The sequence below is a fragment of the Neospora caninum genome, chromosome II (genome assembly GCF_000208865.1).
Source record: "Neospora caninum Liverpool complete genome, chromosome II".
In the NCBI taxonomy this organism is placed as follows: Eukaryota; Apicomplexa; class Conoidasida; order Eucoccidiorida; family Sarcocystidae; genus Neospora; species Neospora caninum.
The window spans coordinates 1,239,661-1,264,441 of NC_018387.1; the positions used below are offsets into that span (position 1 = coordinate 1,239,661).

The following is a 24,781-nucleotide window of genomic DNA, read 5'->3' on the forward strand; positions in this document are numbered from 1 at the left end:
GCAGTGACAGGATCTCCCGAAAAGGCATGCCCAAGTCCCGAAATAAAGTCTTTCCGCATCGGGTCAAGGAGAGCGAACTCAGTGTCTTGTTGTCCCCTAAACAAAGGAAACTTGTGTCTTGACTCCTTGAACAGCTGAATACAGCAACAAGACTCGCCACACAGCGGTATAGTGATTTCTGTCCCTTGCATGCGCGCCCGCGACTTTCGAGTCCTTGTCTTCACTGCCGGTTCCCCTCGCTCCTGTCTCTCGGCACCATGCGACTTCTGCTCAGCTCAGCCTCAATTCCCGTTTCCCTCCGAGCTTTTCCCTGCGTGGTCTCCTCGTCAATTCTGCCGCTGACTTTTGCTCCGGTGACCCGCGAAAATCGACATGGCCGGCAGCGCCGGTATCGATACTCCTGCGAGGCCTGAGTGTTGGATTTGACGCAGACCTTCTCACCCGCGCTAACGCACGGCCGAGCAGAAGACGTGGAACAAGTGAGCTTTTTCTGTCTGAGGCCGAAGGCAGTCTTTTCGGCTCAGTCGCGATGGCCCTTGCCGCTGTGTTCTGGAAGAACAGGGTCGGCGAAGTTTGTGGGGCCGAAGCTGGAGGAGGCCTCGAAAACTGCACATTTTTGCGTGTTTCCTTGCCTTTCTCAAGTCTTCTTGAGGTATGAGAGGGCGTCGTTTCGCGTGCTTCTCGCTGTCATTTGCTTGAACCCTTCATGCGGGCCGGGCAAGCGCAAAGCTTTGGTGAACCTCCCCCGTTTCTCAGGTGGGGTTCTTGGAGCTCGCGGTTTCCTCGTTCGTTCCTTTTCCTGCGGCCGGATCTCGACGCGCGATGCAGGTGAACCCTCCAGCCCCGCACACCGTCTCGTATGCCAGAGAAGCGGAACCTCCAAGGCAACTCGCCTGTTTGGTCCGTTCGTGCATGCTCCGTAAATGGCGTCGTTTCCTCGTCGTCTTCTTCCTTTTCTGGTTCTCTCTCTCTTTTTTCTTCTGAACTGGAGTCCTCCTTTGCTCGGACTCCCCCGGTCTGCCTATCCCCTGGAGACTGTCACACGCCTGTTTGAAGGCGCGCACGGAGCGCGGACGCAGGCGGCGGGGCTCGGTCCCCGCGTACCCGCCAGTGTCTCCTCGGGGCTGCCGTCCGCAGGCTTCCTTCTCTCTTCGCGAGCGCGAAGCAACGCGAAAACGGCCGACTCGCCTCCTCACTGGCAGCCGCACGGCGTGCGAGTTCAGCGCGTCACGCGGAGAACTGGGGAGGCCGGAAAACGGGGAACTGGGATGCTCAAGGAAGAAGAATCGATACGGGGAAAGGTGGGAAGGAACTGCCAAGAAGAGGCAAAGGACAGGAAGCACAATCGCTTTCCGCACTATGATCTCCTGATGACTTCCTGTGTGCCTAACGCATTTCTTGGGGCCTCTGTGCTTGTAGGCCTAGAGTCGAGCGTCTTGCCGAAAACGCACCACCGCTCTCCCTCGTCTCGCAGTCTGTTTTTCGTTTCCCGCTCTTCTTCGCCCTTCGTTCGTAACGGCGTGGATGACCCGTCTGAGACGTTTCCCGCCTTCTTACCTCCTCTGCCACGGTCTTCCTTCTGCATCCACAGCCCTAGCCGTTCCTTCCTTTCTTCCTTCCTCGGCGCTCTCCCCGCCACATGGCGCGCCGAAGACGGCCTGCCTCGCTCTCCGCTTTGCACCGCTGGGAGCCACGCGGAGCCGCGACTCCGTCCACCTGGTCCTTCCTCCCCGAGCGAGTTTCTCGTTTCTCATCCTGCGCTGGTCCCCCGACTGGTGTGGAGCAAACCTGGCGCAGTCAGCGGCATGGGCGACGATCACGCCCGTCTTCTCGAGAAGTTTCAACAAGAATTCGCTCGGCTGCAAAGCATCCTTCCTGCGTCGCTGCCACCAGAGAGCCCCAGCGTTTCTGGGCCTTCGCCAGCGAATGCAGGGGGAGAGAAAAACCACGCAACCAAGGCAGGCAACGCAGCGGGAGAGAGGAAAGACGGAGGGACGAGAAGGGACGGAAAGCTGCCGACGGTCCAGGATCTCCTCGCGGAAGTCCAGCGAGAGGGCCACGTCCCGAAACGGGATCCAAAAGTTCTGAAAGAGCTGGAAGAAGTTATTGATGGTCTGTACAAGGACAGCGAAGCGTCAAATGACAGCTTATTCAGTGTACGTACGATGGAGTGCGGCGCACACATACCCGTGTCCACGAACTGCATCTGAAAGAGCAGGCTGTTAATGTAGAACGACGTTCCTTGCGCGGGACCGGATAGGACAGATAAACGGTTTTCGCTGCGTCGGTTGTTTCCTCCTCCTTCAGTTCGCTTTTGCCACGAAACATGCAGACATGAAGAGATTCTCGACGTCGCCGTCTTCCGGCGTCCTTCTCTTCCCTGTTGTTGCAACTGTGGCAGGTCTCGTGATGCATGCTTGAAGGCCAGTGGAGGCATCCAGCTAGTGCCTAACAGCCTTTCTCGATCAGCGTGTGATGTGTTGTTCGCGAACCCCCCCACATCGGCAGCTGTACGGCGCGTGCACGCGGCGTAGATTCACACCTGCGAATCTTTCCTGGCGTTTGCGTCCGACTGGCGCTGCCTGAGTGTACAGACAGTACAGCCGCTTGCAGTCTCTTGTCTGGCATCTAAGGCGCTTGGCACCCATCGCCTGCGGGTCTCGTGTCTCTCCTGCAGCGCCTGACGAACCTCGTGAAATCTGGAGCATTTGGCGAGCGACTGCAAGAGGTCTACGAAGAGCAAGAGGTGAGAAGACAACGGAACCTTGTCTGGGAGAAGCCGTGCCGTTTGTGAGCCTGGGGGAATAAAGGCGCTGCCTGAAGCGCAGCACAATTTCTTCAGCATGTGCTCCGCGCCCTTCACCCCCGCGCACCTGTCTTGCTTTCAGTAGTCGAATGCACAAGACAGGAAACAACGGGATTTGATGTTTTTCCTCGCTTTGGTCTTTGCCTCACGCCGTGCTCTGGTCTGCTGGCGCCTCCCCCCTCGTTGGCTGTGTGCATTCGTTCGCAAAATAATTGAAGAAATTGGAAGAAGTCACGTCGTCACCTGTGTATGAACCTCCACGTGTGAAACCCGTTTACAAGCACGCGTGTGTCTATTTCCAGGCAAATGCGTATGCACGGTTGGATGCAGTTTGCGGACAGGTGGCCGAATTTGTTTCATTTGCGCAGTTGCGACAGTTTCCGTTCTGTGCACCTCCCTTTGCGTTTTTCCTCGCTTGTCGCGGGCTGCGTCCCTGATCTGTCGCAGATGGTTTGGCCCGTGAACTTGGCTGCGGCTTCTTCGTTCCGTCCCCCCATGTGTTGCGTTTGTTTCGTTTCGGCTCTGCGTCTTCATTTTGTTTCATGCCTACCCGTGTGAAGCTCCTGACCGGCGGCACGCAGTCTCCCACGTCTGTTTGTGTTTGCGTTCCTGCCGCCTGTTCTCCCCTCTGTAACCTGTATAGAGGGATCAGAGCGAGGCGGAGGAGGCGCAGCGAAAGGTCGAGGCGACTGACGGCTTCAATCCCCACGATGTCGCCAAGGCCGTGCGGGAAGCGACGGCAAACCCGTCGGCGTTGAAGGTGGCGAGGGCGATCATGGCTGCAGGGAATATGCCCGAAGTTGCCCAAGGAGACGCGCCTGGCGCTGTCGGCGAGAGACGACACGCCGACGACGACGCGTCGCGAGCCGAGAGGGAGAAAGACGCCGAAGAGCAGAGGCTGCGGCGCGCGTCCGAACACTTTGCGGAAGCCCCCGAGAAGGCAGCCGGCGACATCAAGAACGAGGGCGATCTCTTCGACATCATCCGAGGCAGCACAAAACAATACCTCGAGGTGAGAGGAGGCGCAATGGAAATCGGGGGCCTTCGAAATCCTGCTGGCGGCTGCTCGACAGGAGGAAACATCGGCCGTCAAAGTCGCGTAGAGGCGCTCTGACTGTCCTGGCGCTGAGGGAGCGATCCAGGTTTGTGTTGCTTTGCGAGAGAAACGGAGAGTTGGAGACCAGCGATAGATGGCAGCGGAAAAGGTTTCTCTCACTTGACTCCGAGTTTGTTTATCAGGGGCCTCCGGCCTTGTCCAGCGTTACAGTTGTTCGTATGGCCGGCATATATATATATATATATATACCAGTATGCGTAAGCAGGTGTATGTACACCCGTTGGTATCGACATGCACGCGGGCAAGAGAGGCGAAAGTGGAGAACACGCAGAGGAAGGCCTCTGTGGCGAAGATTGAACTTTGGTTTTTTGCTCGACTTGCTAAACCAGGGACAAGTGTCTGGATGACACACCACCTCCTTGTGCGGCACAAGGCACAGCGACTGTTTGCATCACTCCCGCGAACTGAAATACATTCAGGTCTTAACTGCGTTTGGTTTGCGGTGTGTCATCGTTTTTTCTTAGCAACTGAATATGAAGCCGACGCCACCGGGCCAAACCCGAGTGGACGACAACACGGTGTAAGACCACCTTGAAGACACATCCCTTCCGCCCGCTGTCCACGAGCGTTTGCGACCTGGAACGTCTCTCGTTTGCTGTCGGTTTTCCCTGGCACCTTGTGAAGCCGTTTTGTCGCACCGTTTCGGATTTTATGTTCTTTTCCTCTCTTGCACCAAGAGACCGGGACGCGCCGCGCCGCATTCCGAAGTCGCAGCTCCGGCCTGACGGGGGCGGCTTCCCCTGGACGCTGAATGCGTGTGTAGGAAGGAGCGGAATTGGAGCCCGTTGCCTGTCCATTCAAACATGTAGTTGAATGCACGACTAACCAGCTGAAGAGTGGCGTACCGTAGGCGATCCTGTTCCGGCCCTACCCCCCGCGCCTCAGGGTGCTCGGGTTCCATATTTGGTGGTTGAAACCAGTGTACAGAATACGCCGGCGCTTCCGTCCGTATGTGTGTCATAGCTTCGTCGGCATTCTTCCCACCTTGTGTCTGCTTCGGCCTTTCTTTTGCAGGATCCACTGGAAAGAAGAAACCGACATTCTTCAAGTGTGGATTCCTCTGCCGCGCAGTGAGTCTCGCCGTGAAATGCGCTGCTCGGGACGCAGCCACGGGCGGCGAGTGATCTTTCTCTGCCCGTCGCGCTTTTCCTGTTCAGCCAGGCTGCTCTGCGTTCTTCCAGCCAGTCCCTACTTTGCCTCGAGCGCCCGCAGTTTGCACTCCCCCTTTGCTTGCCTTCTGTGCCCAATGTGCATGCAGATTACATCCGGGAGAGCATCGACGTCTCCATGGCGAGGGCGCGCCTGCGCGTGTCCTGTCGAGTGGCCGGGGCCTCCACAGAAGGGAAACAGACAGAAGATACAATCACCATTGTCGATCGCCAGGTGAGTTGTCGGCCGGAGCTTCAGAGCTGGAGACGTGTGATGTGCAGTACATTCGCCGGATCTTACCCGACCCTCGGACCCGTCATTCGCCGCCGAACACGCGTGCTCTTCCATGCAGGCAGCTACACAGAAGATGAATGTGTGTGTCCTGCGGCCAACAGTGTACGAGGCTAGTGTTCACGACGTAGAATCGCATGCGCATCTTCCAGCGTTAGTCATCCGGAGGAAAGTGTGTGGCAAGACGTCTTTAAAAGTGCCGTTGAGTTACGCGCCGCAGTGAAGAAAAGGCAAAGTTCCCGACTCTGATTCGAGAGATACAAAGAGTCCGTGTGGATGCGCGTTTACCTCAGATGAAGGGGTATATCGTCAGTGCGGATGCACACTGGACAATTGCGTCGTACCCTTTCAAGCGCCCCACTGGCCAGGAGGACGCGCAGAGACGCCAGCACTTTGTCCATGCAGTCGGTCCCAAACGAGCGGACTCGAGGAGCATCTGGGGTGGGCTTTTTGGTGAACCGCCAAGCAGAGAGGAATGGATGTTGCAGAACGACGAAAGATACACGCAACTCGATGGCACCAAGCCTCCACCTCCTCACGTCCTGAAGGCTGTCCCCGAGCTTGACCAGCCAGAAGTGAAGAACTTTATTGAGGCTTTCAACAAAATGAGAGAGGAGGCAGCAAAGGAAGCGCAAGCGGGTGGCGAAAAGAGAGAAGAGGGGAAGAACGAAAATGGAACAGAAACAGAGCTTCAGAGGGGGAACACAGTGGAGCGGTCGAGCAATGCCTAAGGTTTTCACTGCGACAAAATATAGATATGGCGAGAAAGAAGGGGAGAGGAGGAAAGAGACAGTAACTCAGACGAGCTCAAATGTCAACGAGAGATGTCACTTCGAATGATGAGGATCTCTCCTAGCTGTAATCATGGAGGAACCAGGACGAAGGGGACAAGCGGCAGCTAGGAATGAATGAGAGGCGAGTGTTGCCAATGATGATGCGTAGCGCTGCTTGTTGGATGCGGAATTCCTTCTATCCCGACCTCCTACACACTTGTCTCTCATTGCTTCCAGTGAGCAGGCGTACGGTCTCTTGCGTTTTCTCTCTTTTGAGACCAGGACTCATACAGGTCGCCGTATCCGTGCATGTCTCCTGTGAGTACGACTCACATCACCTCCGTTTATTTGCGTTGCCCGTCCGATCTGATCCTTTAAGGCAATTAGGATGGCTCTCGTCTGAACTCAAAAACCCCCGCCTTTAGTTGCCTCCTCCCCGTCTCCGGCGGAGCTTATCCCCGTACTTGCCACATGGATGTGTGCTCCGTTCCTGTGCCGTCGCTCCCTTCAATCCACTTCGCCTGTACAAGTTTTTTACTTCCAGCGCTGGGGCACGAGCAGTTTGTTCTCGCCACCGCTTGTAACGGTGATCCCAGGGTGCGCTTCCCAGTGCCGGTCATGGTGTCAGATTGTCCAAAGGTTTACAGAAAACGGAAGAAAGCGGACAACTGGTGAAAACCGGTGAACCACGTCACTGCCTACCAGAGACGCATACGCCTGACAACTGGCGGAGCTCGTGGGTCGGGTGCGGAGTTCGTTTTGCAGAAAGCCTGTTTGTCACCAAAGAGGCTAGAGAGTTTGATTTTGGACACGGGCGGGCCTCAAGAGAAGAGCATCGTAGAGGCTAAATGGCCTTGGCAAGTACACAAAAAAAATTCTTGTATCGAAAATCGCAGTGCGGTCTGCTCACGGGCGTACCCCCTCCAGGGGTCCCGTATGTATCGAACCACAACCACCGACGCATCCATACTTCGCACGCAACAGCGAAAAACACTTGGCCGTCATTGAGAAATCGCGCACTTTCACGCGTAATCGCCACCAAACAACGCATGTGGCACTGGACCGGAGTGCTTCTCTCGTTTGCCGTTCCGCAGAAAGGCGAGTTCAATAAAAAGCGATACGTTCAACCAGCAGCAGTTTGAACGTAATGCCCAGAACGCCCAGGCAAGTGAGCTGACGCCCGGCCAAAAACGCGTTTTCCCTTCAGTCACATCCCACCTTCTGTCGCTGCTGCCTTCATGTGGTACTCTGAGCAGGTGACGCGCCGACAAACAGTTTTACACCACAATGCAGAGAAGCCGTTGCGCGGCATTCTTCCCTTTCCGTCTGTTTTCTGCTTGCTTGCGACTCGCATTATAAATCGAATCGCCACGAGTCGCCGCAAGGGACGAAAGAGATGGCGCAGAAGGAAACCAGAAACTGCACGTGCTTCGGTTCTGTTTTCTTCGTCTCAACGCAGTGGTTTGCGCAGCATACACACAAGGGAAGTGTGAGCGTTACATTCCAGCGGTGAGCCATCGGCTTAACAGGCAGAGCGTGGCCAACCGTAAATCCTTCTGTCGCGGCGTAAAAACACATGCTGAGTGAAACACAGTGCTAACTGGCCATCCTGTCCACTGCCTCTGCACTACATGCGAGCTACAACGTGGAAACGTCATCGCTTCTCGCCATCCCCACCCTCGAAGCAGAACACCACATTTTGCACCGAAGCACCGGAAATGGACCTTCGTGCCAGCGCACGTGTCTACGATTCTGACTCCTCATCGATCATATCCGCATCGCAAAGTGCCCAATCTCGGGAAAGGCGACAAACGGAAGCTTCGAGGGCCCTCGTCGCGCACCTGCGAAACGCCAGCGCGTGCAGCCGAGCAGCCCCAGGCGGACAGATGGGGTGTACATACACCCGAACAAAACTCAGGTGTCCAGCGTGTTGCGTGTAGAGAGGCCTGAAGCCTCTTCCGCAGTCCTCGTCCCGCGACAGGCGGGAGAGCAACGACGGACGCGGCAAAGCAGAAAAGGCCTCTAACGTCCGAAGGAATTCGTGCTCCTTATCCCACAGATTCTCGTTCCCTGCCGGCGTGTCCGTGTATCGCTAGTTCTGACTACTAGTCCTAGAACTGACGAGCGAACGCGTGGGCAACCGCGGCAATGCGACTGCAGTTTAGCAACTCGTCGGACTTCTCCCTGGGACGCCAGTGGATCCTAACTCGAACACCGTGGAGAGAAACAGCAGACGGTGGGGACACGCGGGAACCAACTCCCAGGGCGGAAAGAGGAACATAAATGTCCAACGCGAAATTAACACCTAAAGTCATCACGCTTCTTCGGACCGTACATGGTCTTAGTCATCGCGAACGTCTTCCACCTGTGCCAGCTGCAGTGCAGCCTGGAAACAACACGCAAAGACGAAGAGCCCATGGATCCATGTGAAAGAGCATACGCCAGTGGAAACTGCTTTTAAGTGCTGTACGGCATCTTAAACCCGCTGCCACGTTAAGCCAACGCATCCTCTTGGCCTGTTAGTGTCGTCTTGTGTCGCGGAAAAGCAGGACTGCACGCCGTCGCGGTTTTACGCGTCTTTTCTTTCCGACCGGATGCGCATGCACTGTGAAGCGTCAAAATGACGGACGAGGAACTTCAATTCTAGAACCCGTTCTACATCTGCTTGTCCCTATCGCAGTTTACGCGTCGATGAAACCGAAACCCGTTCCTTCGAGGCTCTGCATGTCCATACCTTTTCGCTGATGCCAAGGAGATGAACGAGGAGAAAGAGGTTCCTCTGATTCAGCTGATAGTTCGAGTTCTCCTTCACGCGCTTCTTTGCGCAGAACGCCACCCCCATTCCTACGAAAAGATCACAGGGTAATCACACAGCCACGATCACAACTCGCGCGCCTTCAGCGGCCGTCCACTTTCCCAGAGTCTCGGGTGGTGTGCGCATGAGGCCGAACGGCATAGAAGTGGAGTGAACTTCACGTGAACCACAAGGTTGCCGTAATGGAACAAGAGATGTAACTTCTTCCCCGCAGTTTTCCGTTCCTCATGTATAAACAGGTGACAGACTCTGGAACGCATCTCCGCTTCACTCAATGGCCGCAATTTCCTGATTACCGGCATGAAGCAGAAGCGGAATGTCATTGGAGCCGTCGCCCACAGCAATGACTTGATCCACCTGCACTTGCTCGACTTCTGCTAGCATGCGCATGAGCGACACTTTCCTTTGAGCTGTAACGACGGGTCCTTCCACTTCTCCTGTCACAGTTCCTGAGTTCGTACAGGAGAGAAACAGGACACACGGGCACTGCGACGAAACGAATTCGGTGCACACGTTCACCCCGAGTCGGCGGCAACACGCGGAAACAACAGGGGAACACCGCAAGAGAAGAGAAAGAAGGAGGAAATCATGTCACACGAAACGCGAACAACAGAGGACGTAATGCACGCATCACACGAAGAGGCAAACCGCGAGGGCGCCAGCACGACAGACGGAACCGCGCACTGCACAGACATCGAGAACAAAGACTGGAACTACAGAAATTCAGAGGTTTCCCTGGGGGAACGAACGACGGACACGCCTCCAGAAAAACGTTTCCACACAGAGAAGGGGCACCAAGACGCTGCGGCAGGGGGCGGCGGGACGAGAACGCGCTCCTAAGCGAGAGCTGGAGCGAAGCAAGGGTAGCGAGGGTCGTATTAGACAGCTTCTTTTTCGACTGAGACAACAGACGAAGACGAGGAACACCGTATGTGGAGAACGCGTACTCGGCGCCAGCCGAAACGATACGGGAGGTCGACACGATGAAGAAGTGGAGAGAGTTCAGTGAAAGGAAAGCCACCAGGAGGAACTGAAGGAAAGTCCAACCACGTAAGAGACAAAAAACGGAGCAGACGGCAGAGCGCGGCAACGTAAGAAAGAGCAAGACGTGTGTCATCACCTGTACATGGATCAATCTGTAAATGGTTTGCGAAAGCATGGTGAAGCCTGAGAAGCTTTTTTATCCTCCTCGCAAAATACGTGAATCCTCCGCTGATGACCGCCAAGCGATATCCCAAGTGCCTCAGAATACGACAGAGGGCTGCTGCCCCAGGAGTCGGCGTCAGGCGTGCAGCCACAGCATCGAGCGCCGATCTGTACGTACACGGCAACACCGAGGACAGAACGGCACGGACCCCAGAGACCGCTGAAGAAGACAGGTTTCCCGATCCACGAATTGCAGAACAAACTGCGATCGCCACGAAACGTGGAGAACCTGTCTCGTCTCTCCACGTTCCTCTGGCCACGCGTTTTCTCTCTCCTCTGCTTGGATGTGGACGAACCACAATCCCGTGAAGCTCGTATGCTTTTGCGGAGCGACCGCTGCAGCACCACGTATGGGTGGCTCTACTCTCCGTGGATGTGCAGATTAGAAGGTTCGTTTCCAGATCTAATCCGCGATTTGCCGTGGTATGCGGCATGTCGATCGCGTGCTTTAGCAAACACAGTTAGCGAGGACTTCTTCCTAGGCTCGGTCGATCTGCTTCGGAGACAAAACTGTAGACCTCCATTCGCAGTTTGTCGAGAGCAAAAAGGGAGAGTCAAAAATCTGCGCCTGCCGGCGTGTGCCTCCAAGTGTTGCACTGGCAAGACTTGCGGATGCATCGGCTTACCGCTTGACGCCCTTCAGCATCTTGACGCGCTTCATGAGACTCGCGTGGAAGTCTAGGTGACCTTCCATGGCTGCCTGCGTGATCGCCGCGACTTCCTCCATCACACCGGCCTCTCTCGCCAGCTCGTCGATCACCTCTTCGCAGACCAGAGTTGAGTCCTGTTTCAAAGCATGTGCAAAACGTCAGCAGAGGATCACTCAGATGCACGCAGATGTCAACAGATGCAGACTTGCGATATCCACTCGCGCACCGAGTGGGCGACAGCGGCGGAAGGAGAAATTCGGAGTTTTGCGCGGTGCTCCACCACGCCAAAAGTGGTCAATACCACGAAGGCAACGGAGCAGGGTGCGTATACAGCGTCTTGAGAAGCATGTCCACGTGAAGACTCACCATGTCAAAAACAACAAGGCGCAGGCAATACCTCGATATGTCGTCAGCCTGCAGCGCGACATCCGCTCCAAAGTCTGCCATGACAGAGAACGGACAGACGCGGTGAGCGGACGATTCCCCAGAGTCCGCCGGACAACGTGTCAAAGAAGAAAGCGAAAGCAGTCAAGAAAAAAGGCGTACTCTCTGCACGTCGAACCCTCCACTACACGTGTGCACGATGTGTGCACAGACTCTCGAGGTAAAAAGCGCTAGACCAAATCCAAGCACAGTCGTCCCTCATCGGCAGATCGCGTGCATAGTTGTCTATTTGCCCGCCCCCCCCGGATCGGCCACGTCTTCGCTCTTCAGCCACCGGAGTGAAAAACTGGAAGCCTCTGGGGAAAGGGCCCCAGAGGCAGATCCCGCGAGAACGAGAGAAACACGGCAGGCGGAAAACGAGAGAATATGGGAGAGAAACGTACTTGGGACAAAAAAATTTGTGCTCACCTGAACAGACAGAGAGCAGCTGTTTCTTCACCTGCTGTACGTCCACCAGCGGTCCGATGGCCACACGGAGGCGAATCGCCTTGGCCACATTCATCGACAGTCTGTCGATCTCTGCGGGCACAGAGAGAGCACGAAACATCCCTCTCTTATCACAGGGCCCTCGTACAGCCGCCAACGCGCGGTTGAGGCGTGGCCGAAACACAAACCGATCAGAAAAAAATTTGGCTCCGCGTATACGCCACCAGACCACACTGAGCGACATAGGATCACGCGCATTCGACTGACACACAAACACACAACCATATGCATATATATATATATGCAAATCGATATCTGCATGCGCGTGTCTACGCATGTGAAAAGAACCGTACACACCTATACTTGAAGTGCATGCAGACCTCCATTCGCTCGACAGCCCACGCGTGTCGCCCCCCCGCCGTATATGCCTGTTTGAGTCCGTGTGTCCATATCTGTATCTTCGTCGCTATGTGGTGAAACAGCTCCTCAGCCACACGTGACGGGATTCTACAAAGATCCTGTTTACGCATGCGTTGCAGTTTTGGAGAATGGGGATTCCAGCCCGAACGCGGGTGCATGCGCCTGCGCTTCGCAGACCCCTTTGATTCCCTGTGTGGGGTTCTTCGTTTACCCTCAATGTTGATGAAGTTTTCGTAGAGCAGAGCAAAGATGTGGACGAGGAGCTGTGGAGACACCGACGGCTCTTCCATGACCACCAGATAGAACGACCGTTCACTTCCTTCTTGGTTCTCCGAGGCCTGCGCCTGCCTCCCGTCTTCACGGCGCCCTGGGCATCCCTCTCGCGCGCTTTCTCCCTCGCCACCGTCGCCAAGTCGCGTGCCGCCAGGTGGTGCGTTTCCCGCTTTTCCGGCGCCTCGTCCGTCGGGCGTCTGCGCGGCTGCGGCCTCGTCCCTTTCTCGTCCTTCTTCGTCTTCTTTGCTCCCCCGTTTTTCTTCTGGGGAACACGAATGGACAGAAGAGAACGAGGTCGACGGGGACACAGGAATCCCCGGCGTGTACGGGAAGCAACTTCCGCCGGCGTTCGGCAGCTGAGGTATGAAAGATGCCTTCAAACCGAGGCACGATGCCACAAACAGCACCTCTTTGACTGGGGACAGATGAAGAGGCGAGGGCGCTACCGAAAGCGACGCCGGCAGGCCGAGCGAGTGAGGGGAGACGCGCGGGAACAAGGACGCAGCAGACGAAACGCCCGCGCCTCCCGACGAGTTCGCAGTTGTCATTGCAGCTACGGCTGCGGCAGCCACGTTCATCGAGGGAAGAGACGAATACGAATCGCTGCGACCGCTACCGGAGCTCGTCAGGCGATGCGGTGCACGCGTCGTCGACGACGGACTGAAGCGAGAACGAACAGGGACACCGCAACTTGGTTTTCCGAAGCGGCGCTCTTTGCGCGCGTGACACACTACACGCATAGACGCTTTTCCATCGACCTGTGTAGCTGGCTGAGACAGATAACGGTGTACAGAGAGAGCGGCGAAGACGCGAACGTCGAAACAGGTGGACAAGAAGATAAGTCTCCGTAAGGCAGCAGCCGTAGTCACGAAGTCCGCGAGACAGCGAGTGCACGGATATATATAGGCAGGCACAGATCTACAGATCTGGGAAGATGCAGTGAAGGCACTCGACCGAGAGGCAGATTCCCACAGGCATCTCCACTTTTGCCGGCAAACGCTTTGAAGAACAACGAGAATACGGGGCAGTGAGTAGACGTAGAGAAGCGCTGGAGCATCGAATTCGAAGTCCACGGCCGCACTCGGAGCGTCGCGCAGCCTCTAACGCCACGCGGGGGGGGCTGCTCGGCTCGGCTGCCTGTCTTACCTCGTCCAGGACAGAGTCATTCCCAGGCAGATATGGTGATGAAGGTTCACCAGCTGCAGCGCCGCGATTCCACAAGACGCTGTGCCTCCGCGCGGGCCCCGAGCGGAAGCCGGTGTACACACGCCAGTGCTCCCGCCCCCAGATCGGCCTTGTTCGAACGGGCGGAGCGCCTCGATGAGTCTGCAGCATGAGGCGGCGCACAGCACACAGGCATCGACGGACGGCAAGGTTGGAAGAACACCGCGATTTATCACAGTCTCTGACGGGTTTCAAAATCACGCGTCAGCCACGTGGTTTCTGCGACGCTGGAGGTCCCCGGTGACGTGCACGCCGCCCCCGCCACTCCTTTTTCTACGGCGCAACCGTGGTCCGAACGCCTTCGCCTCTCCAGTCTCCGCGCGCTCCGCCAGCGCGACGGATTCGTTTCCTTGCGTCTCCACACCTGGAACACGGCTTCACCTTCGCACGCCCCAGAGAGCCACACTTCCCTCGTTTCTTCCCTGGTTTCGAGTGGTCGCTTTCGCCTACCGCCACAGCTGCGGAGTGGCGTCGTTGCTTCGGACTTGGCCGTAAACGCAAACGACGGCTCTGTCGACTCTGCGCTCCCCGCCGGTCCCGCCCGTGCTGCTCGCCACCGAGCAAGCTGAGGAAGTCACCCGCAAGGGGGTTCGATCTTCGGAGTCTCGCGGGAAGAGCCGGTCGAGAGGCGCGCTGAAAGGGTTCCTCGCCGCCGGTTTTTCTGTCCCTTCGTTGCATGCAGAAGCGGCGACCGTTTTACCAAACGAACTTGAAGCACCCGCCGCGTTCTTCGGGCTGCCTTGCGACGCCAAAGATCCTGGTCTGTCCTCTGCTGCCTCGTCGCCCTCTCCGCGTCCGCCCGTCGCGTCGTCATGGGCCCCGACACGTGCTCTTCGCTCTGCTTTCTCCAGCGCTTCGATGGCGTCTCCGTTGAGATCTGACGTTCCCGCGATCCCCGTTCTGCCGTCTGGGACCTCGGCGCGTCGATCCTCTGGTCGCCTTTGAGAGGCTACCGGCCAAGCAGCTTCTCCGGCCTCTCGTCGCGGGTATGCCTCGCCGCCGGAGCTGTCCAGTCTCTGCTGCTCCCGGACCTCCTGCGTGTGCAAGTTTTCGACGTCCTGGGGCGCGAGACCGGCTGTACTTCCCATCCCTTTCTCGCTCTCTTCAGGGCTCTCGGCAGGCTGGCGAAGCTCAGCCAGCAAGGCCACCTGGTGTTGCTGCACGAGCGCTGTGAGACCCAGCGGGTAGGCGGCGTCCAGAGACGCCTCCACCGACGACGCCACAAAGGCGCTGTGAAACTCCTGCAGATGTCGGCGCTTCATGCCTGAACGACGGCACAGAGGAACGGAACGCACGCGATAAAGTGACGTGAACAACATGAAAGAAACACGCGACCGCCCAAGGGGGGAACGGCAAGAAGGCGCGGGGAAAAGAGCAGAAAACGGCGGAAGTGGACGTCAGCGACAGAGACAACCGAAAGACACCAGAAGAGACCGAGGAGATGAGAGGCCAGACAGACAACGGAGACAGTGGAGGTCAGTCGAGAAGAGAGATGCGTGCAACCGAGCCCAACGGGACATCCCTTCACCTCGCTGTCAGCAAGACACACCGGTCACGAGGTGCTCAGACTGAACCACAGACGTCTCGTTTCCACTCCACTGTTCGTAGTTCGCCTACGCTTACCAAGGAGAAGCAGGAACGCTGATATGTCACGATCTCTTCGGGCGTTGAAGGAGCAACAGAACCCGGCGGCCCCGTGCAGGAAGTCGAATTTCTCGTACTGTACAGACACCCCAACGTACACCGACGCGAGTCTCTCGTTCATAACGAGGATTCCCAGACCGTGGAAGCAGAGAGACTGGGGACTCTTTCGCGTTCTCTCCAGTCCCTTCGCACTGCCAAGAAAATTCCTGGTGTACGGACACGAGACACCCCCCACACGCATTGCGGCAAAAACAACGGAGAAGGTTGGCCTCTCTCTCGCAGAAAGGCAACAGAGGCAAGGACCCCAACTGCTCTCTTCTCCTTGCGCCCTCGTGAATCTGCGCCTCTATCCTTCTCCCGTTCCGTTCCGCGAGTTGGCGAAGCGTTTCCCCTTTCCTCGCGACTCCGCCGCTGTCCCTGTCGCTCTGCCGTGCCTTCCTTGTCTGCCGCGCTGCCACTCACGTTGGCGAGGACGAAGAGCGCATCTCTCTCCACGCGTTCTTTATCCCGCAAGAGCTGCAGCCAGTCCATCTTCCTGAGCGGATCGAGCATGTGACTCGTGGTGACCTCGCTGGAAGAGCTGCCGCCGACAACGCGGCCGGTTAGTCTGCCATCTCGAACCTACAAAACGGGCAAGCCGGGAGGACACAAGAAACCACACACACAGACGGTCGCCAACAGATGCTGTCTACACTTGTGACGCGCGCCGGAGGCAGGCGCCTGCATGCGGAGGGCTGCGTGTGCTGCACAGGCAAACACAAGACGCAGAGAGAAGAACGCAGACGGACACCAACACAACGGCGGCGAAAGAGACAGGGAAAAGAGTGGAGCTGGAAAGGACAGGAAGGACGACGGAGAGCCACGAAGCAACGGCAAAATCGAGGAAATTGAAAGGGCCAGGGCACGCGTTTTCACGGTGTGCCTCCTGCAGCTTCGATTTGTGTGTTTTTCGAAGCCGTTCACCAGCACGTGCCCGTGCCGTTTTGCCAAGCTACCCCCACGCAAGGCTCCACTGACCTCGAAGTGGTTCGAAAGAACGTAGTCGATCCCGAGAAGGCGGCCGACACAATGCGCGACTTCCTGGCAGCTGTGTGTCATCAGCGCTGTCCGTACGCTGTGCGAGACAGACACGGAGATGCAGAAAAACAGAGAGCGACAGATAGGCCTTCTTTCTGGGGACGCGGTCGAGTCTTTCGGACGGAGATATGCACTGGCCTGGGGACCAGGTGCGTTTCAATAGCGGTTAAGCGCGCGAGCCTTTGAGTTTCACGTGCGTCGAGAAAACCACATTCATGCCTGCAGGTGCGCGGAAACAGCTCCAGTACCTCTACGTCCACAAGGATCTGGAGGGGCGAAAACAAGAAAGGTGACTAAGCTCGCTAGAAGCGAAAACAACCGCGAGTCCGATACATTCATATTCGACAGTGGCGACGTGAGTGCGCGCGCTTCCTCCCTTGCCATTCTCCCGCCACACTCCAAACATCTCCGGCACACATTTATTCGCAGAAAAAGAAGTGCACCGCATGCATTCGGGATGCTGGGCGGCACCCGCAGGCCATCGTTTCTCTCCTCCTTGTCGTGGTTGTCTCTGGGATGGTTTTGTATGCCGCGCTTGCGAGGCTATCTGAACTACACGGCGGATTCGCCAGGCTCCCCCCCCCCTGCCGTGAGACAGCGAGAGCCTCTGGCGAAAACGTGGAAAGTTCTGCTGCGTGAGGCAGCGCACATATCCCTTCCTCCTTCCCGACGGCCTGTTTGCTTACCCGAGTTTCTTCAACACAAAGAGAAGGAAGAACGCCCCGCGCGCGATGGTCAGGTGGGGCAGAGCCTGCGAGGACGCACAGCGAGACGAAGAAAAGGCAGAGACGAGCGCGTACTGGTCCCTGCCACTCCGCACTAAAGGCTCGAGGCGCACCACGGGGCAATGTAGACCATCTAACTCAGCTTTGCACGGACCGCCTTCAGGCGTTTTTTGGCCAGTGGCGCGTCTCAAGTCTGCAGTGAACCGACGAGGAATAGGAGACAGCCGGAGAACAAGTGAAAGCGAGAGCGATCGGCAAGCGAGAAAAGTCGTTCTATGGGAGGGAAATAGATAGAGAGAGGCCAGAGCAAACGCGGGCTGGAGTCCGAAAAAAAAAAAGAGGCAAGACGTGGATGGCAATCGACCAGCAAAGAGAAAGTGCATTCACGTAGAAAGACGTGAGGAAAAGGACCGGCAAGAGACACCCGAAAGGCACACACCTTTTTGATGAGCTCTGCAGCGGATGCGCCCTTCAGCTTCGTTAGCTTGCGCATATAAACGCGTTCCTCGCTGGCTACACCTCCATGCTCTTGGAGAAGTGCCTGAGAAAACTGCATGGAGAGAAAGCAAGCAGACAGGACAAGAAAGCAGGAGCAGCATAAGCGGAAACGTCACAGGGAAACGCAGGGTACGCCGAATCGCCGGCATCACCGCATCCATCCTGTCTAGTGAGAAGGATTCAGAGCGAAAACGGGCGTCTCAAGCGAAGCGAGAGGAAAGGCCGACTTGCCTTGTCCAGATCAATCTCGGTGTCATTACACCGCAGCATGGCGTCCATGACGTCTTGTTCGACGAGGACCTCGTTCAACCCAAAGACCACCAAGGATTTGCACTTTCGTTTCAATGCCTGCGAGGGACGGAGACGAGCACCCATTATCGATGCATGCGAAGCGAAAGCGAAGGAAGACATGCCCTGAAGGCCTTCCCGTCGCAGTGTTCACTGACACACACTGACCGGAACCGCGGAATGCCGCAGGACTAACGCAAAACGCGAATCAGCGCAGACCCGCTCACACTGTACACCGTTTCACAAACAAGATGCACACGCACACAAGCAAAGCAACATATACCTACTCGAGGCCTGGTGGCTTCATACTGAAGCGCCAGATTTATACATATGTACGTGAAAAGACAGATATATATATATATATATATTTAGGTGAAAGAGACGCACAGATACATAGAGCACGAAAAGCCCTGATGGCCGAAGATGTACCACGCAGGTCATCCATGTGTGTGGGGCGACTACGTTGGAGTATGCTGGCACCAAACCCATCTTGAGATTGATCGGTGCCGAAAGCACGGGTGATCGCCAGCGAGCGGAACAAGATAGATGCTTCGACAGAACGCGCAGCAGGGGACAGAAGGTGCGCCTTACAAAATCGTCCCATCTGAGGAGCATTTGTGCGTCGTGGCGTTTGCAGATGTTCTTCAGTTCGTCTTCTAGTGCCTTTATGGAGGGCCTGAGCGGAACACAAGAGTCGTATGACGATGCCGTGCCCGGTGCATGTACACCGCGGAGTAACGCCTCGTTGCACGCGAAGAGCAGCAGAGCTCGGAGAGACAGCAGGGACTCGACGGCCGAGTACGAACCGATGGCGACAAAACAGTTTTCAAAGAACGCAACCCTCAACAGAGTCCACCGACAACGGAACACGACTGTCACAGCACGTATCCAGGCGTGCGTGTTTTCAGAACGCGAACAACAACGCGACGAATGCGCTTACTTGTCGCGGGGAACTTTCGTTTGAAGCGGCAAGATGATAGCCGGAAATTTCACTTTGATTTCCACGCTCTGCATCCTTTCTCCAAGGCCGCCGCTGCCCAGATCGACGCTCTCCAACCCCATGCTGAATCCACACATCGGCGGACCACGTTTCATCTCCCATCGTGTACCTCACACCTCTCAGCCGAGTCGGTTTCAAGGCCAACGGTGGCAACTCTGCTCGTCATGAAACGCGTTCTCCGTCGCCTGCTCCCCTCGAAAAAGGGGAATTCGCGGCTCATGGAGTCAGTGATGGTACGAAAGATATGGCCAGCTGCATCGGACGAATGCCTTGGCCGGGATGCACGTCCCTGGCATCTTCTGCCAGTCTCCACCTTTCGAAGGGGGTTTCGAGACCTTTTCTCGTGCTCGTTTCGTCTGCCCAGCCCCCGTTTTCGATTCGCCTTTCTGCCCCAGTGCCACAGAACGCCTTCCGGCAAGCTCCTCGGTCTTACGCGCCGACTGCACTCCCCTCCCCCTTGTCATGTGGCTGCATGGAGAGTACCTGCAGCAATAATTCCATCTACGCCTTCCCCTTTCCTCAACCTCTATGTTCATGCAGGCTCGTCACCTGAGTTCACACACTCCTCTCTCAGTTCAGTTCTCTCCTTCTCCTTCTCCTGCAACTCACCTCTGCACTGTCGCCTTCGCCCGGAGCAGAGCCGCCAACACGTCGGACAAGAGGGATGCGGCGAGGACAGGTCGAGTTTGGAGAATCTGCAATACGACCACGTCGCTCCACCTGGGGTGCCCGAGGCACGGCCAGCCTGTTTGTCTGTCGCTCCCGCTCTTCCCACCGTTGTCGTCCTTTCTGGACTCAGTCGGAGTCACCTCTCTTTGCCGCGAGCTCGCAGCTCCGAAGTGCGTCACCGGGGCTGAGCCCCGGTGACACACATCGGAGTCGCTCCTCTCGCGCTGTTCGGCGTCAAAGGGTGCCCGGCGAGAATTCCTCTCAAGCTTCAGCGACTCCGGCGAGGCGGCGAAACTCTGAGTTCCCGCGGTGTCTCCTCTGCTCGCGGTTTTCCCGCTCTTCTCGCTGTCTGTGCGGCTCCGCTGGGAGTTCGGACTGCCGCTGTCACTGTTGATCTGTCTCCATGGATGGCCGAAAGCCAGCCTGTCTCGTCGCGCCTCCTCTTCCCCGCCTGCGCCGCCCTCTTCGCTGGCGGCTCTTCCCTTCTGGCTGAGTTCTTTCCCCCGCTCGTCGCTCGAGTCGTCCGCTGCGTGCGTCGCCGCGGCGGCCTCAGCAGCCGCTGCCTTCGCTTCGGCCTCCGCCGCAGCCTGCGCAGCCTGCGCAGCTTTCGCCGCAACTTCCGCGACGTCTTCCCCTCCCGCGAGTTCGGCGGCTGCAACGGCTTCGGCGGCGGTGGCTGCGGCTGCGGCGGCTTCGGCGGCTGCTTCCACCGCGAGCGTCGCCGCTGCATGCACCGCCTCCCTCAGCTGTTGGTTCGAGCTCGGCCTCGCGCGGACTTCCCAGGGCCCTCGGTGTCTCCGCGAGGCGCACTGGGGCGAGGCGCCAGCCTGGGGCGACGGGGAAGCAGCCGGCATGTCGCGAGGGGCTGCCGAGATATTAACAGAGGGAGGGTTGCTCCTGCGCACGTCGCTGCGACGCACAGTGGACACGTCGCATGCAGAATTACGCGCAGTTGGCGTCGGTGCGGACGACAGGTATGCCGGTGGGAGGAGTGGCGACACAGACCGAGTTCCGTCTTTCCCGTGACAAAATCTCTCCGCTTCGATCTCCTCGCGTTCCTCTTCCGCTGCTAGGGGCCCACGAACGCTGTCTGAGGACGGCGACGGCGAGTAGCAGAGAGAACACGACGGAGACGTCGGGACGCGCGGAAACGAAGAGAAGGCGAACGCAGATTCGGCACGACGAGGGTGGGAAGGGAGAAGCTGGTAGTCCAACTCGTAGTGGACCTGAGCTGCTGTAAAAAGACACGCCTTTAACACCTCCATCGCCACGTGCTGCGAAACGGCACAGACACCAGAAAGCCTTCGACAGTCCCGAAAGAGAATGGGAAACTCCGCAGGCCCCAAAACATGGATCCACGCATGCCAAAGAAAAAGAACGCGTTCAGGCGCGAATCGAGACACGGGTGCAAGCCACGGGCAAACCTCAAGGGCCTTGCCTTGTGTCGGGAACGGAGGGGAGACGCCTTCCCGTCCCCTTCTGCTAGGGAGTCGGCTCACGCGACTACAGAATACCAGTTCGTGTGAGACTCGCGCACAACCGGGGAGCTCGCCCGACTCTCGGAAACAGCAGATGAAGACAAGACCACTAGGTTGTGGGGTAACGGTACGTGCCAGTCTTTGCTGACTGCAGATGCACGAACGGGGCTGGCTAGCTCCATCTAGGCAAAGAGATGTGGACAAGGAGAGGAAGGCGCCGGGGCTCGAGCGGAGGCGCTAGGATTCACGGTGGACCTTCGTGTGACTGCAGACGCATTCCCACCTGGTTGAGCTTGACATGGTAGTAGAGACAGCACATGGTGCCAACCTTGATTTGTCGGACATCGACAAGTTCGACACCCCAGTCCTCCCACTCGACTTCTATCTCCTCGTCTTCGTAGCCCTCGGCGGCGAGCCATCTGGAAGGCAGAGAGAGGCACAGACCAAAAGTTTTGACGAATAGGCCTCAGAAACGGGAGACGATGCAGCGTCTCAGTTTTCTCCGTTTTCTCCAGTTTACTCCGACGGGGCAGTCGACCCTTTTCGGCGAGGTGGGGCAGGCGACAGAACGTGCAACAAAACCACAACACTTGAAACCGCGACAGAAGAGAAACGGGTACCGGGACCGAACACCCAACGGCTCAATCGCGTTGCAGCAGACGGGGCAGGGACGGGGAGAAGGAAACGCCAGCGGTGACAACGACATCCGCACGCGGCTAAACACGAGACGGAGGAGAAGTCCCTTTTTCCTAACGCGTTTCGCACCTGGCGAACTGCAAAGACACTCCAGGTCGGTCCGTTCCCTGGGCGTACAAAATCAGATGGCACCTGGGATACCGCTGCGGGGCTTCCTGCATCCTGTTCAGTTTCGTTTCGTCCTCTCTCTTCTCCCCAGAGTGGTCGAGCTGGGAAGGAACGGAAACGCGACGGGCCGAGTCCCCCCCTTCGTGTCTCGGTGTGTTGGAGACCGCCTGAAGAAGCCCCCCCGGCATGGAAACGGAAACGTCTTCACCACTGCTTCTTGACGTGCTTCCGTCCCCTTCACTTCCTCCACTGTGGATGCCGCGCTCTTCTCCGTCTGAGCAACAGCGGTCCGTACCGCCTCCTCGACGGTCTCCTGGAGACCGCTTTTCCGTTTCCAGTTGTGGCTCTGCGGGGTTTTCATTCTCCAACCTGGAGACGCCTTCCGTGCGATGGCCCCCGGCAGCGATCCCCAGCGGTTCGGCCTCTGTGTCTGAGGGGAAGACACGGCTCGTCTGGTGCACGTCAGAGGTCGGGAACTCCACCATTTTGGCATCCGAGTCTCCTGCGAGGAAGAAGAGAACTGGCCAACAAGCGATTTGCCCTGACGAATGGTTTACCCGACGGCGGAAACGCACGGTCCCGTGTGGGTTTGACGGCGAAGCCCCGTCCCCGGTCAGTAGAATGCGGCGCAAGTTTTGGGGACGGCGAGCGGCGCACGCATCAGGGCCAGGCCTCCCTTCAGGTGCGGTACACCTGAAAGAACGAATTCGTTACCCGCCGCGAAGCTCGACTGTCCCGCACGTTTATTTGCGATAACGGAGAGCCCAGACAAATCCGACTTACACATTCATCCTGAGCTCGGCCCACAGGAACGGCGAACACGTGGAGCGCGAAACCTCGACACGCGGCACCCAGACGCGGGGTCTTCGGCGCCTTCTTCGGCTGTGTGGCTGCAGAGGCCAGAACTGCACATCAGTTCACGTTCGGAGTCTCAAGAGAGCGCGTTCGACACCAAGTTGCCGCAGAGTCCGTGGAGTCCCCGGACGCTTCGGGTGTGCTTCGGCCGCTCGTCTCTTCGCTCGGCGTTCAGTTCGAACCGTCAGCGAGAACCCGCCGCGTGGGACCGGTGTGTGCAGGGAGTGACTGGGGCCCTCAAACGAGCACAACCCACTGTGTGCTCCGCCTTTGAACAAGAAACCGGAACTCTTGGCGACGGAGCAGAACGAAAAACTCTACAAAAGGGGCTTCCGTCACCGCAGGCTCGGGTACCGCTGCCAAACATCGGCAAACGCAAGTCCAACGAGCAGCATTACGGACGAGGACTTCGCTGCAAAAACTGGCCGGAACCGGCTTCCTCTGATTTAAAGCACGAGTCGAATAAACTCGATCGATGCTCACGACATTCTCGGCTGACATCGGGCGCCGTGTCTCCGTCAGAGTGGCAGGCAGATCGCACAAGCTGCCTCCGGACGCATCCCGAACCCGAATGCAACCCAGGCGGAACTTTTGGTTTGGAAGAAGCCGAAGAAACTCGCGTCCAGCTGTAAGAGTCCACCACTGCGAAAAGTGGAGTCCCCCGGCTGCGGCAAGGCCGGAGCTTTTTGCTCGGCACCGCCAGCTAGGATCGACTTCTGTGGAAATTTTCTGTGGACGGGGAAAAGCCGGAGTCGTGTGTCGTGCAAAGAGACGCGAAGACCAGAGAACACCCCCGTCTATACTCGCTGTGTGTGGACAGACGCAAACAGCCTTTTTGACGAAGCGAGGACCCGCGGCACGCGTCGCCTCCTGAAACAAAACGCCTCGCCTTTTTCGGGCTGAAAACAAACACGCAAAGCGCTGCCGTTTTATAGCTCCAGATTTAGGAAAAAACACGGTTGACCAAATCGGCGAACCTCCAAGGCTCCGTCGCGCTCGTCAGTTTTTGAGAGTCCGTGTCACGGGCCAACACACCACGAGAAGCTCGGCCGTTATTCTGTCGACCTGGCCGTGTTTCGTCAGAAGTAAGCTCTCTTCAGCTCTCTCGACGTTTGCCAGTGTCGCTCGGGATAACTCCGTCGCCCGAGTCTTGGTCCCTATGTCGCTTTTTTCGCTAGTCGGGACGGCGCAACGCTGCACACTCGGTGTGTGCGCCTTACCCTTCTTGCGGGCATGTGTCTCGCGCTGAGAGTTTTCGTTTGGGTCTAAACGCGTGGGAAAAGTGGGAGAGTGTCTTGGCTGCCGTTACAGGTTTTTGGCTTCCGATTCGTCGGTCTGTAGGCGGGTCCCAGCACGTGGTTCAGATACGCGCGGTTCCAGAGCGTTTTCCCCGCTGGACCGGTAGGCTGCACACATAGCGGTTGTGCGACAAGCAAACAGAATGCAGGAGAAAGCGCCGTTGACTGCCTCGCGCCGAAACGGAGGCACGAGACAACGGATGTTTTGCCTCCCCGGCGCGCAAAGTTCCCCAGTCGCTCTCGCTTGACACGTTCCGCGCAGGTGTGGACAGAAACCTCCCGAGGTGGGTGGCGGGCTGAGCAATACACGCGCCCGATGGCGAAAAGAAACAGAATCGCATCTTCCAGCTCTGCTCGTTAACACGTTCGTGAACGGAACTTCCCACGCCGCGGAAGTAACCTGAAAGTCGATTCTTTCGTGGCAGAAGCGGCGTGGTACTAGCACACATGAGAGTATCGATCCGTGCCGACAGCGGGCCGCGTGGCTGCAAGAGCGCTCGCAACGCTCGCGCGACAGTGTCTCTGGTTTCCCGTGATGACCTCAGGAAGGGAGAAGGCTCAACTCCTTGCCGCTTCGTGCTTACAAAGCAGTTCCGACACCTGGTCCGAAGAAGGTAGACAGCGTCCGTGCTTTTTCTCGAAAGAACGCGTAGTTCTTCCTTCGCGAGTCTTTTGCGCAGCCGGCGCTTTCGCCGCCGTGCACCTACAACTCGTCTAAAAAAGGCGTTTAGCTCCGCGGTTTTCCCTCCCTTTTTTCTCTTCCTGTGCCGTACGTTTCTCTGGTTCTCTGCCGTAGCGCCCACAGTTTCGTTTTATTTGGGCGGAAGTCGGCGAGACTACGCCCCGTCCTT

General features: G+C 57.4%; 2 protein-coding genes across 2 annotated transcripts; one reads left to right on the forward strand and one right to left on the reverse strand.

Annotated features, from left to right (window-relative positions):
* Positions 1 to 923: 923 nt before the first annotated feature.
* NCLIV_005920 (conserved hypothetical protein) lies at positions 924 to 6,094 on the forward strand (the record flags this gene model as incomplete). The annotated part of the gene is made up of 7 exons (XM_003880102.1): positions 924 to 2,156; positions 2,678 to 2,746; positions 3,450 to 3,818; positions 4,388 to 4,443; positions 4,938 to 4,993; positions 5,182 to 5,306; positions 5,657 to 6,094. The coding sequence occupies 7 exons, from the start codon at positions 924 to 926 to the stop codon at positions 6,092 to 6,094; spliced, it is 2,346 nt and encodes a 781-aa protein (XP_003880151.1).
* A 2,383-nt stretch (positions 6,095 to 8,477) lies between these two features.
* Positions 8,478 to 21,965, reverse strand: NCLIV_005930 (putative phosphoserine phosphatase; the record flags this gene model as incomplete). The annotated part of the gene is made up of 20 exons (XM_003880103.1): positions 8,478 to 8,522; positions 8,871 to 8,980; positions 9,248 to 9,400; positions 10,072 to 10,265; positions 10,784 to 10,941; positions 11,174 to 11,247; positions 11,660 to 11,770; positions 12,309 to 13,030; positions 13,517 to 13,696; positions 14,045 to 14,858; positions 15,218 to 15,314; positions 15,701 to 15,859; positions 16,256 to 16,352; positions 17,002 to 17,066; positions 17,480 to 17,590; positions 18,418 to 18,502; positions 18,767 to 18,889; positions 19,436 to 20,769; positions 21,257 to 21,392; positions 21,739 to 21,965. The coding sequence occupies 20 exons, from the start codon at positions 21,963 to 21,965 to the stop codon at positions 8,478 to 8,480; spliced, it is 4,995 nt and encodes a 1,664-aa protein (XP_003880152.1).
* Between the last annotated feature and the right edge of the window lie 2,816 nt (positions 21,966 to 24,781).